The sequence below is a fragment of the Hemicordylus capensis genome, chromosome 12, assembly GCF_027244095.1.
Source record: "Hemicordylus capensis ecotype Gifberg chromosome 12, rHemCap1.1.pri, whole genome shotgun sequence".
Lineage (NCBI taxonomy): Eukaryota > Metazoa > Chordata > Lepidosauria > Squamata > Cordylidae > Hemicordylus > Hemicordylus capensis.
In genome coordinates, this window is record NC_069668.1 from 20,698,257 (window position 1) to 20,711,288 (window position 13,032).

At 50.0% G+C, this 13,032-nt stretch overlaps 1 protein-coding gene across 2 annotated transcripts in view; it reads left to right on the forward strand.

Annotated features, from left to right (window-relative positions):
• SPNS2 (SPNS lysolipid transporter 2, sphingosine-1-phosphate) overlaps window positions 1-13,032 on the forward strand; it is an 86,086-nt gene that overhangs the window by 54,802 nt on the left and 18,252 nt on the right. For both annotated transcript variants that reach the window (XM_053275587.1, XM_053275586.1), the window contains exons 5-11: window positions 2,594-2,660; window positions 5,269-5,411; window positions 6,606-6,758; window positions 8,314-8,503; window positions 8,631-8,696; window positions 11,334-11,432; window positions 11,967-12,130. In XM_053275587.1, coding sequence (XP_053131562.1) covers window positions 2,594-2,660; window positions 5,269-5,411; window positions 6,606-6,758; window positions 8,314-8,503; window positions 8,631-8,696; window positions 11,334-11,432; window positions 11,967-12,130 — 882 coding nt within the window. The remainder of the gene's footprint in view (window positions 1-2,593; window positions 2,661-5,268; window positions 5,412-6,605; window positions 6,759-8,313; window positions 8,504-8,630; window positions 8,697-11,333; window positions 11,433-11,966; window positions 12,131-13,032) is intronic.

Here is a 13,032-nt window from a genome sequence, read left to right on the forward strand (position 1 = left end):
GGCTTCCTGTGAGTTGTCCACATTGAATATCATAGAACGTAACCTTGTTTTAAATTGTCTTTAGCTTTTTCGTTTTGTTTTAAATGGTGTTTCATTGTAAACCGCCCAGAGATGTGAGTTTTGGGTGGTGTATACATATGTTAAATCCATGAATGGGGTAGCTTTTCCAAGCAGTTCCCACCAGGGAACGCCGTTTTTCAAGACCGATGGACATCTTATCATGACTGCTAGATTGGCTGCAGTTAATCAGCGAACGCAGATAAAGGGTTCTTTCCCAAAAGGCTTTATTCCCACACTTCATCTGTAACTGTAGAGTGACAGTACAGATTTATTTAAAAGATTCTGACGTTTACTAAACTTTTTTTCTTTCTTTTCCAAACCCACTGTTAGGAATACATTGCTCTAGTATCAAAAAAACCCCTTCCGTTTCAAAGGCGGCAATGACAAATTAACTGGTGCCCTGAAAATATGGAGATTGTAAGCTAAGGCGCCCTCCTCTGTAACCTTGTGTGTTCTGCTTATCTGGCATGGAAGGAAGCTAAGGCGCACAAGCACCTTAGGTGGGATTGGACATCCTATTCCAGCGGGCTTCACTGTTTTTCAAGCAGTGGCCACTTTGACGGGGCGGTGGGGAATCTTCCATGTGAGAAACATTTCCCACCAGGCTGTCGTCTTCACAGGACGGTGCTTTTCTCAGTGGTTTGAGGCTGCACTGGGTGGGAGGGCAATTTATTAAGGGAGGAGAGCTGGCCTTGTGGGAGGAAGCACAAATTGTACCCTTTGCTAAGCAGGCAACACCCTGGTTTGGATTTGGATGGGAGACTACATGCATGAGCACTTCTAAGATGTTCCCCTCAGGACATGGGGCTGCTCTGGGAAGAGCATTTTGCGTGCTTGCATGCAGAAGGTTCCAAGTCCCCTCCCTGACAGCTTCTCCAAGATAAGCCTGAGAGAGACTCTTGCCTGCATCCTTGGAGAAGCTGCTGCCAGTCTGGGTTGACAGTACTGAGCTAGATGGACCAATGGTCTGACTCTATAGACGGCAGCTTCCAATGTTCACACAGGCCCAATAAACGATTAATCAGGGAGCTGCCTTGAGGGTTCATGGGGGGTCCTTGGGTCTTGCCATATCTGCTCTCTGCCGACCCATGTTTAAGAGAGGTGGGGCTTCGACTCGTAGCCATTGATAGACCGGTCCTCCATGAATCTGTCTAAGCCCTACAGCTCCCATCACCCTCTGTCGTGTGGCAGGGGATGATGGGATTTGTAGTCCAACGCCATCTGGGGGGTGGGCAAGCTAGCAAAGCCCTGGCATTTCCTGCTCTGCCGCCTTTCCCTTATCAGCCGCGTGCAGGATCCGATTCCGTGGCCCTGAGGAATGTTGCCCTCCACAGTGACAGCCGGGACAGGCACGAGGGGGGCGAGGTCCCGAAATTCCAGCCCGCAAGGCCATTTCCTGCAGGGAAATCCAACGCTGTTTTGTTTCTGCCAGGGGAAACCTTTCCAGCAATCAGCTGGCCGGCCGGATGTCTGTGGTAGGAAGGTCGACTGTCCCAGACTAGGAACGGCCAACCTTGAAACAAAGTCTTGAAAGTATTTCTTCTGTTCTTCAGGCAGGGGGAAATATATATATAAAAAATTAAGTGTAAGATTGATGGAGGCGGCTTTTTCCCGGAGACCAGCAGGAAGTTGGAGGGTTGATGTTTACGGTTGGCACTGACTTATTCCTTAAAACCGGGGTTCTCAAAGATGGGTCCCCAGATTTTGTGGGACTCCAACTCCCATCATCCTTGGCATTTGCAGGAGGGCGAAAAGTGAGCAGCTCTTAAGAGCTGGTCTTGTTGTAGCGAGCATGCACTGTCCCCTTTGCTAAGCAGGGTCCACCCTGGTTTCCATTTGGATGGGGGACATGTGTGAGCACGGCAAGAGATTCCCCTCAAGGGATCATGGGGCCACTCTGGGAAGAGCAGAAGGTTCCCAGTTCCCTCCCTGGCAGCATCTCCAAGAGAGGGCTGAGAGAGACTCCTGCCTGCAACCTGGGAGAAGCTGTTGCCAGTCTGTGAAGACAATACAGAGCTAGCTAGACCAAGGGTCTGACTCCGTATAGGGCAGCTGCCTATGTTCCTAATAATGGATGCCAACGTTCTGCATCTTTTCATTTATCTGTACCAGCATCCTGTGGTTACTTATCAAGCATGGACATAACACTTGCATTTGAGCCACACTTGCTGGTTAATTGCAGTCGGTTTGGCTGGAATGACGTGTCCGTTGGTCACCCTGGCCTTGAAAACACAGCATGCATTGTGGGAATTTTGGGGCAAGTCTACATTTTGAGGGGAATGCCTGTGCAGAAACGGCCAAGTTCTTCTGGGAAGCCCAGAAGCAGGTACCCAAAGGCAGCTGTTACTCTTGAATATTATTTCCAGGCAGCTGGAATTTGGAGATAGACTGCCTCTGAAGCTGCAAGTTCTACTTGGCTGTCCGTATGATGGTCGCTGCTAGATCGGAACAAAATCTTTGACGAATGGATGTTGCAATGCTTCATTTTGCATCTGGCGCCATTTTGATGTGTCTCTCTCTCTTGTTTTTCCAGTGGCTTAGGGTATATCACTGGATCAAGCGTCAAGCAAGTTGCTGGTGATTGGCATTGGGCATTGAGGGTGAGTGGCAGCTTCCTTTTGGCTTCTTATGTGCTTAAACGGCTTTTGTCTAGATCTCCGCTTCCTTGCCCCGAGTTCCAGTCTGTGCATTCAGCAGAATGTGACGGGAACAAACCAGTGGAGTTCTTGAGGGGGCAGAGAGGACTGTACCACTTTATTCCGCAGCTGGAGATACCCTTTTGAATGTTCTCTTGTGGCGGGAAGAGAGCCCATCTTGCAAGCGGAAAGCTAGTATATCAAGGAGTGAGCTAGGTGAAAGAGCAAGTTTTCTACTTGCAGGGAAGGTGTCTCTTTTTATTAACTCAAAAGAGGATTTTAAAAAACGACAAGACGCTTCCGTTGTAATAAGTATCTCTATCAAAGACGATTCTGAAATCTGCTGCCCAGTTAACAGGGGCGGGGGCATATTTTTGACAATTTAAAAAAGAAAAACAATTAACCTAACCAATTATTTCTTTATTTTATTTATTCTTTATTTGATTTCTATACTGCCCTTCCAAAATGGCTCAGGGCAGTTTACATTAAAACAGAACTAAAATCAGTTAACTCTTAAAATCGAAAACTGTAAAAACAACATAAAGCCATTATTGAAACAATTAAAACAGTTTTTAAAACCCTGGAAATCAGTCAGTCTGCAGGGCAGTCCTAAGCAGGTTTACTCAGAAGCAAGTCCCACAGAGCTGAATGGGTCTCCTTCCCTTGCAGCCGTGCATGGATCGCAGTCCTAACTTCAGTGTTCCTCCGGCTTAAAAAGACTGATCGCTGCACAGGCAGATCTTGTTTGTCTAGGAAAATGTCCTGGGCTCAAAAGAACGTGGTACAGTCCTTCCCAGGCTGCTTCTTGCTAGAACAGAAATAACATTTGAATTGGAGTTTAGGGACAGGTGTTTTCCATCTTGGGTCCTCAGGTGTTGAACTACAGCTCCCATCATGGAGCTGGCCAAGGCCATTGTGGCAGGGGATGATGGGAGTTGTAGTTCAACAACATCTAGGAACCTTCGTTTCAGAATCCCAGGTTCAGGGCATTGCTGGGCCACGGTGGCACAAAAGCAACGATTGCAGCTTCTATAACCCCGCGGTTGTTTATTCCCGGCACGGTCATGACATTCTGGAAAGGATATTTTCCTGTTTTCGAGGACGGCCCTTTTGTCTCGCCCCGCGTTTATTTTTCTGCACGGAGGCGCTCTGTTTCCTTCCGTTCCTTGGGGAATGTGAGAAATGTGTTGGGAAGAATAGCACACACGCAGACAGAAGCGGGACTGGGCCACCCGAAAGGCCAGTGGGAAACGGGCAACAGACCTGTTTCCTGACCTTTGGCCCCGGTTGGAGTCGAGCCAGCTGAGCGGGCCTGCGCGCTTTCTGCATGGCTGGCATTTCGTGAAGGTGGTGTCATGTGGGTGCTCAGATGGCTTCAACCTTGACTCAAATGACTTCAACCTTGAAGTAGTTTGTGATTCCATATGTTTGTGCCAGGGGTCTCCAACTTTGGGGCCCCAGATGATGATGGACTACAGCTCCCATCATCTCCCACCACAGTGGCCTTGGGCTCCCCAGATCTTGCTGGACGACAGATCCCATAATTTCTGGCCACAGTGGCTTTGATTCCCAACCCTGAGTCTCCAGATCTTGCTGGACTACAGCTCCCATCATCCCCCGCCATAGTCTAGAAACATCAGAGGGCCTAAGGCTGGGAAGTCCTGAACCTGCAGGCATAGATCCATCGCCTCAACTGTTCTGATGCTGTGATTCTTTTTAACAGGGAAAGGTTGGGTGTCTGGCAGAGGACACCCAAGATACTTAATTTTTTTTTTTTAAGGTTGCACCTTTAAAAAAAGATAGCACCTTTTTAAAAAGGTAGCAGGAAGCGCGTCCGGGATGTGAGAAGAAGGAGGAGCATCATCTAGAAGCCACAAAAGTGTCTTCTTAAACAACCATCTGTGCATTCAGTCATAAGTCAGGCATGCAGCAGGGGTGTGCACGGATGGTTTGTCCCAAATCGGTTCGCTTCCAACCGAGCCCGGTTCGGCCCATGATCGAACCGAACTGGGGCCGGTTCAGGCGAAATGGTTCAGGATGGACGAAAAGGGGCAGTAGGAGTGGGGAACCTGCTTACCCTAGACCAGCACGGCTGCCAGTGGACAAAGAACTGGATCAGGCCAGGTCGGTTTGAATCCAGTTCGGATTCAAACCAAACCGGTTACGTGCACACCCCTAGCGTGCAGTTATTTAATTGGTTTTCTGTGCAACATACGCTCTTCCCCTTGTGGGTGTACTTCCCTTTAGGAAAACCTTAAATCCCCGACTATTGTTCTCCAGATGTTGCTGAACACGATCAAGGGGGAAGATGGGAGTTGTAGTTCCGGGGCATCCAGAGGGCCCCAGGTTGGGCACCCGTGCTTGAAATGAAAGCCTGAAGGCTTTCTTTCTGGAATGCCTTAAGGTGCTGCTTGAGCATTTCCCATCTCGCTGTCCTCGCCACCATGAGGACTAGCAGCTCATTTGTTTCTTTTAAAGCAGAGACCAGGCTAGGGCAGGGGAGTGCTCGAAGGCAGGCCTAATGGTTCTTGGCTCTCAGACACTCATGGCTGGTTCCTCCTCTCCTTGCCAGGTCTCCCCTCTTCTGGGTATGATCACGGGGACGCTCATCCTAATATTTGTCCCTGCTGCTAAGCGAGGCAACGTGGAACAGCTCGGGGCACAGCTGAAGGCCCGGACCTCGTGGCTGAGAGACATGAAGGCCTTGATAAGAAAGTAAGCAAACTCTGCTTTGCAGTCCCTAAGCTTGAGCAGAGCTGGCCTTGTGGCTGCAAGCATGAGCAATCCCCTTTGCTAAGCAGGGTCCACCCTGGTTTGCATTTGGATGGGAGACTGCATGTGAGCACTGGAAAATATTCCCCGTAGGGGATGGGGCCGCTCTGGGAAGAGCGCCTGCATACTTGCATGCAGAAAGTTCCCAGTTCCCTCCCTGGCAGCATCTCCAAAATCGGGCTGAGAGAGACTCCTGCCCGCAACCTTGGAGAAGCCGCTGCCAGTCTGTGTAGACAATACTGAGCTAGATGGACCAAAGGTCTGATTCAGTATAAGTCCCTGTGTTCTTGTACCTTTCCCTGCATGATTCCTGTGTTTGCATGAATGATCCTTGTGTTTGCATTTGCGGGTGGGTGTGCAGCTTTCAACTTGGTTTGCATGGATGGCACGGGTCATTATTTTGGGTTCAGTTTTCTCCCCAAGGGCCCTTGAAGTTAAGTATCAGAACAGGTGGCTGGATCTCTTTTAATCTTTAGTGCGCATGTGTGTGTGTACATTAAACGCATGTGCATTAAGTGCAGCAGCCTACCCCGTTGCTCTCCGCAGCTGCCGGGATCCATTTTGGACTGTCAAAAACATATTGGACAACATAAGCCACGTTCATACATTACGTTCAGTGGATGCACAATCTGTGTCTAGTGTGCCCATCTACAGATCTGTCCACACAAACACAGTGTTTCATGCCTTATATTTAGGGCATATGCTTCCGATCTGAATCCTGCACCTGAGTGGAGCTGTTCATCGGCATGTAGGAAGCTGCCCCATACAGAGTCCGACCCTCGCTCCATCGAGCTCAGGATGGTCTACCCTGACTGGCAGCAGCACTCTTAACATTTCAGGCAGGAGTCTCTCCCACACCTCCCTGGAGATGCTGCCTGAGATTGAACCTGGGATCCTCTGCATGCCAAGCAGATGCTCTCCCCCTGAGATACAGGCCCATCCCCGAAGGGGAATGCTGTACACACGGAGTCCCCCATCCAAATGCAAACCAGGGTGGGCCCTGCTTAGCAAAGGGGACCGTTCATGCTCAGCACCACCAGCCCAGCTCCGCTCTGGAAGATTTACTTCTCTGATTGTTGCATGCGCGTTCAGGATAACCCGCTAGTGCTCACCCCTGCCTCCTTTTCGTCTCCCCAGCCGCAGTTATGTCTTCTCGTCTCTGGCCACCTCGGCCGTCTCCTTTGCCACGGGGGCTCTAGGGATGTGGATCCCCCTCTACCTTCACCGGGCGCAGGTGGTTCAGAAAACGGCGGAGACCTGCATTTCCCAGCCTTGCGGGACCAGGGACAGGTGAGTTCCTTCTCCTCCTTTTCAGTCTCTTCAACCCGGTTGTGCGGGGGCCACCACCGATCAGGCCCCGAAGCGGGGACTAGGCTCAAACATTGTGCTTTGCAACGGATTCCTTCGTGCATTTAGCAGCAGGTCGTCGCGAGATGAAATCGGTGGGGAGATGCATCCAAATCTAAGCCCTTGTTTTAAAATAATCGGCGCTGTCCTTCCTCCATGACTGATGAAACTTTGCAGGGGATGTGAAAAGTTCACTCCCCAGACCTTATATCAGGGGTAGGCCATCTTGGCTCTCGAGCTCTTGTGGAACTACCACTCGCCTTGTCTCCAGCCACAATAAATTTTGGAGAGTTCAACAGCTGGAGAGCCAACATTGCCTGCCCTTGCTTTACATGTCCCTGATGCTGCTATGCGGAACTTTTTCAATGAGTGACTTGACCAAGGCCAGACGGTGAATGTGTGGCAGAGGATGAAATAAATATATTTCCACATCACAGCCCTCGGCAAAGGTTCCTCTTCTGAAAATGGTGGCAATTTCCCTGAATTACACGAGAGAGGAGAGCTGGTCTTGTCACAAGCCTGACTTGTCCCCTTAGCTAAGCAGGGTCTGCCCTTGTTGCATGTGAATGGGAGACTAGAAGTGTGAGCGCTGTCAGATATTCCCCTTAGGAGATAATGGGGCCGCTCTGGGAAGAGCATCCAGGTTCCAAGTTCCCTCCCTGGCAGCATCTTCAAGAGAGGGCTGAGAGAGACTCCTGCCTGCAACCTTGGAGAAGCCGCTGCTGGTCTGTGTAGACAATTCTGAGCAAGATGGACCAATGGTCTGACTCAGTATATGGCAACTCCCCATGTTCCTATGAGAGCCTCCGATTCCCACGCACAATTCAGACAGTCCCCTGCACCTGAGCGTTTTTCACACATCTCCTCTGGAATGGGGTGGGGTGTGTTGACGTATCGGCCAGATTTACCCCGAAATCCCTGCGAGCGGTCAGGGAGAACTTCACACATGATTTGGATTTTTCATGGCGTGTTAGTGTAGTTCTTTTTGTTTGTTTATTGAATTTCTATACCGCCTAATACAGAAATCTCTAGGTGGTTTACAGAATTAAAACATATAACATAACATAACATAACATAACATAACAGAAATTGAATGAATGAATGAATAAATAAATAAAAATAAACATACATAACATAACATATAAAACATTTAAAATTCATAAAAAGATAAAAATCATAGTAGATAAAAACACATTAAAATTTAAAAATTAATTTTTTAAATTTTTTTTCCGTTTTAGTGTAGTGTTTTCTATCCAGAGGTGTTTTTTCCCAAAACCCCACTTTTGGGGCCACTTCAAACTTGCAGTAAACTTGCGGTAAAGCCTGCTGTGTGAAAAATGCCGAGGGGATCCTGTAAACGTCAGGTTTTTGCTACCAATGTCTGATTCGTGGCTTTGGGTTTTCTGGGTTCTCCCGTATCTGCCTCTCTAGCCTTCCTGCCTGTGTATAAATAACCCATACAAATGAGACACCCCTTTATTTTTGGAATCTTCCACAGCTTGATCTTTGGAGCCATCACATGCTTCACTGGGTTTCTGGGCGTCATCACGGGGGCCGGAGCAACGAAATGGTGCCGCTCAAAAACGCAGCGGGCCGACCCCCTGGTCTGCGCAGTCGGGATGCTGGGGTCGGCCATTTTCACCTGCCTGATCTTCGTGGCGGCAAAGAGCAGCATTGTGGGAGCTTACGTATGTATCGAGTTTGGACCACTTTTTTAAGGGGTGGCTGCAATTTTTCGGGAAACTTGGTGGGAGATGCTTTTCATTGTTGTAGTTCTCACAAGTAACCCCTTGCGTCTCTGTGCTTCCCCGATAGGTCTGCATTTTTATCGGTGAAACGCTTCTCTTTTCCAATTGGGCCATCACTGCAGACATCCTCATGGTAAGTTCCGTGGGCGGAGTGCCTGCACCTCCCTTTTGGTCGGTGTGCCGTGATTCTGCAGACATTCTGATGCAATGACTCCGCAATCGGGGATTCTGCAATCTTTCGCAGAATGAGGGGGGATTCTGCAATCTTTCGCAGAATGAGGGGGGATTCTGCAATCTTTCGCAGAATGAGCAGGGATTCTGCAATCTTTTGCAGAATGAGTGGGGATTCTGCAATCTTTTGCAGAACAAGGGGGATTCTGCAATCTTTCACAGAAAGGGGGGATTCTGCAGTCTTTCGCAGAACGAGGGGGGATTCTGCAATCTTTCGCAGAATGAGGGGGGATTCTGCAATCTTTCGCAGAATGAGCAGGGATTTTGCAATCTTTCGCAGAATGAGCGGGGATTCTGCAATCTTTTGCAGAACAAGGGGGATTCTGCAATCTTTCGCAGAAGGGGGATTCTGCAGTCTTTTGCAGAACGTGCGGGGATTCTGCAATCTTTTGCAGAATACGTGGGGATTCTGCAATGTTTCGCAGAATCCGTGGGACTTCATCGGTGGTTCTGTTTGTTTTTTTGGTATGGACACACATGGTGATCTCCCAAGTCGTCTTCCTTTGGAGAGTAGACTAATACATGAATATTATTATTATTATTATTAGTAGTAGTAGTAGTATTTTTACATTTATATCCCGCTCTTCTTCCAAGGAGCCCAGAGCGATGTACTACATACTTGAGTTTCTCTTTCACAACAACCCTGTGAAGTAGGCTAGGCTGAGAGCAAAGTGACTGGCCCAGAGTCACCCAGCTAGTTTCATGGCTGAATGGGGATTTGAACTCAGGTCTCCCCGGTCCTAGTCCAGCACTCTAATATTAAGCTATCATTTCAGATCCCAGTTAGGAGCAAGCCCTGCAATGCATGCCCCTGAAGCATCTGGCCTTCCAGATGTTGGGAACAGGTTGTTGGGAATGTTGGAAGCTGCCTTCTACTGAGTCACGCCATTGGTCCATCTAGCTTTGCATTGACTGGCAGCAGCATCTTGGAGGTTTCAGGCAGGAGTCTTTCCCAGCTCGACCTGGAGATGCTGCCAGGGAGGGAACCTGGGACCTTGTGCATTTCCACTGAGTTCTGGCCCCATCCCCAATAAGATGGAACATGATGAACTAGAGCAGGGGGTGGAGAGCTGTTCTTGTAGTAGCAAGCATGAATTGTCCCATTTGCTAAGCAGGGTCTGCCCTGGTTTACATTTGAATGGGTGACAGTGTGTGAGTGCTCACTCCCTGGCCGCATGTCCATAAGAACGGCCCTGCTGGATCAGGCCCAAGGCCTAAATAGTCCAGAATCCGTTCCACACAATGGCCCACCAGATGCCACTGGGAGGCCTCGGGTTGAACCCCTGGTAACAGGTGGGATTGGAAAAGATTCCTTCCTGAAACCTTGGAGACGGTGCTCCCCGTCGATGATATGTACAGTACAGAGCTAGAAGAACCAATGGTCCAATTTGGTATGAGGCAGCTTCCCTGTGTGACCTTATAGTGAGAAATTTAGCCTCCATTTCCAGTGGCAGTCTATCTTACAGGTGCTGGAGACAAACTGGGGAGGTCCCTGTCCAGCTCCCCTCCGGGCTTTGATTTCTGTTCGGGGGGCTTCGGCCCCCTTCCCCTGTGGGATGGTACCCACTTGTGGATGTTGCTTGGAAGGGACTCCTGCCGTCCCCCGGAAAGCGTCGCTGCGGTTCTCTCCTCACGGGGCGGGCGTTCGAATCGGTGCAGGAACCCTCCACGAGGCACACCCATCGGCGGCTCAGATTCCCTATGAATAGCTCTGGTGGGGTTTTGTGGCAGGAAGAGGACGCTGGGGGCAAAACCCGAGAGTCCTCTGCAGCCTCTACTTACGAGGTGTGGTCCGCCCTCTCGGCCCCCACGCTTCCTGAGCGATGGGTCCCGCCGAGCACAGGGCCACCAGGGTGACCCCAGGTCCTCCCTCAGCCCTTGGCCGACGTAGCCAAACCACTTCCATCTTGGGCCGGGACCCCCGAGCCAGCCCTGTGGTGTGCCTTTTGGCTGCCGCTCTATTTTCAGACGCAACAAAGCTCTTCTCTGTAATTATCTCCGTCTCCAAACACTGGGAGTTGCTCTGACTAAGTGCTCTTTCTGCCGTAGCTCCGCATCTGCTTGGCATGCAGGAGGTCCTTGGTTCAGTCCCTGGAGTTCACTCCAGGTAGGGCTGGGAGAGACTCCTGCCTGGAACCTTGGAGAGCTGCTGCCGGTCAGTGCTGACAATCCTGAGCTAGATGGACCAAGGGCCTGACTCGGTAGACAGCAGCTTCCTTTATAGTATTACCTCAAGGACTTAGCCTTCAAGCTTTTCAGATCCAGGGCACACTTTTAACTTGCACCAGGGACACACCTCATCTGCATTTTCTAATATGTACCTGTCTTTAAAAGGGAGAAGGGTTAAAAAAAATCACATTAGAAATTTCATCAACTAAAATAAAAAATAAATGTTAAAGGAGTAAAAAAAAACCAACCACCTGTAGTTCTGTTATCCGGGCCCCACTTTTAACTCCGCCAAAATGCTTTTAAATGCTGAATATATCGATGTGCCCCAAACGTTAACTCTTTCCCTCTTTGCCTGTCCTTTCCCGCTTAGTATGTGGTCATTCCGACTCGCCGGGCGACGGCCGTGGCGTTACAGAGCTTCACCTCGCACCTTCTGGGAGATGCTGGAAGTCCTTACCTGATCGGTTTTGTAAGTGCCCCTTTTGAGATTCCGACTTTGGGGAAGTGGCCAGGGGTCCTTTCGCAGTGGAACGGCCTACCCCGCCCCCAGGACGTACTGGGATTGAAGCTCCCCATCTCTGTCCGTGAGCCAGGCCCACACGTTTTGCTGTAGGTACGATCAGAGACCGGCAACAGCCACTGGAGGGATGGATACGGCCAGTTGATCTCCCCACTGCTAAGTATCAGAGCGTCTCCACTTTTAAAAGTGGCCTCTTTGCTCAGCAGCAGAGCGAAAGGGAGTTTAATTAATGGTCCACCGAGGCCCCAAATGCTCCATGAAAAAAAATGGTGTTTGAAATCTCTGCCCTAGGTCAGTTGCTGGCGAAAGCCGCCTCTGTACGGATCGCCTCCCTTTGTGAGGTTTGCTTTTCGGTGGACATCCGAGTCTCTTGCTGCGGAAAGAATTGCTTTTCTCTGTCACATTGAATAAATGGCCGCAATCTGAGCGCCCGGAAGCATGCTTACGCCTCTCCCCCCCCCCCCGATTCTGCTTCCCCTCCAGATCTCGGATGTGATACGGCAGAGCACTCGGGAGTCTCCGCTTTGGGAGTTCCTGAGCTTAGGCTATGCGCTGATGCTGTGCCCCTTCGTCGTCGTCTTGGGGGGGATGTTCTTCCTTGCCACAGCCCTTTTCTTCCTCGGAGATCGATCCAGAGCTGAACAGCAGTGAGTATCGTGTGCCGCCGCGTCTCGGCTGTGTCCGAGAAAGTGTGTGTCGGGTTCATACGGGCATCCCGGCCAGCATCGGATGAAAAAAGGACGTTGGGTGGGGTACATGAGCAATAGAGATTTTCAAGCCAGTTTCAGACCCCATTAATTGCCAAGGGGGCTGTAGTTAATAGCATAGGAAGCTGCCATATACTGAGTCAGACCCTTGGTCCATCTAGCTCAATATTGTCTTCACAGACTGGCAGCTGCTTCTCCAAGGTTGCAGGCAGGAATCTCTCTCTCAGCCCTGTCTTGGAGATGCTGCCAGGGAAGGAATTTGGGGTGTTCTGCATGCAAGCAGGCAGGTGCTCTTCCCAGAGCGGCCCCATTTATCCCCTAAGGGGACTACCTCCCAGTGCTCACGCATTGGTCTCTCATTCAAATGCAAACCAGGATGGACCCTGCTTAGCAAAGGGGGACAATCCATGCTTCCTACCACAAGGTCATTTCTCCTCCCTTAAAAGTGCAAACTGTCGTTAGTGGAGAAATACCAGCCCCTTGCTAAACGACCGCTCCAAAGGGTTATTTGCAGCCAGGTCCCACCTGCCAAAGCCACCTAATGGCACAGCAGGCAAATGCTTGACTCACAAGCAGAAGGTTGCCGGTTCGAATCCCCTCTGGTACTTTATCGGGCAGCAGCAACATAGGAAGAGGTTGAAAGGCATCCTCTCATACTGTGAGGGAGGAGGCAATGGTCAACCTCTCCTGTATTCTACCAAAGAAAACTACAAGGCTCAGTGGGTGCCAGGAGTTGAAATCGACTTGATGGCACACTTTATTTTATGCAGCAGCCAATCCACTTACGGACCAGTTTGAATTTTCAATGTATGGTGGAACACAGGAAGCTGCCATATACTGAG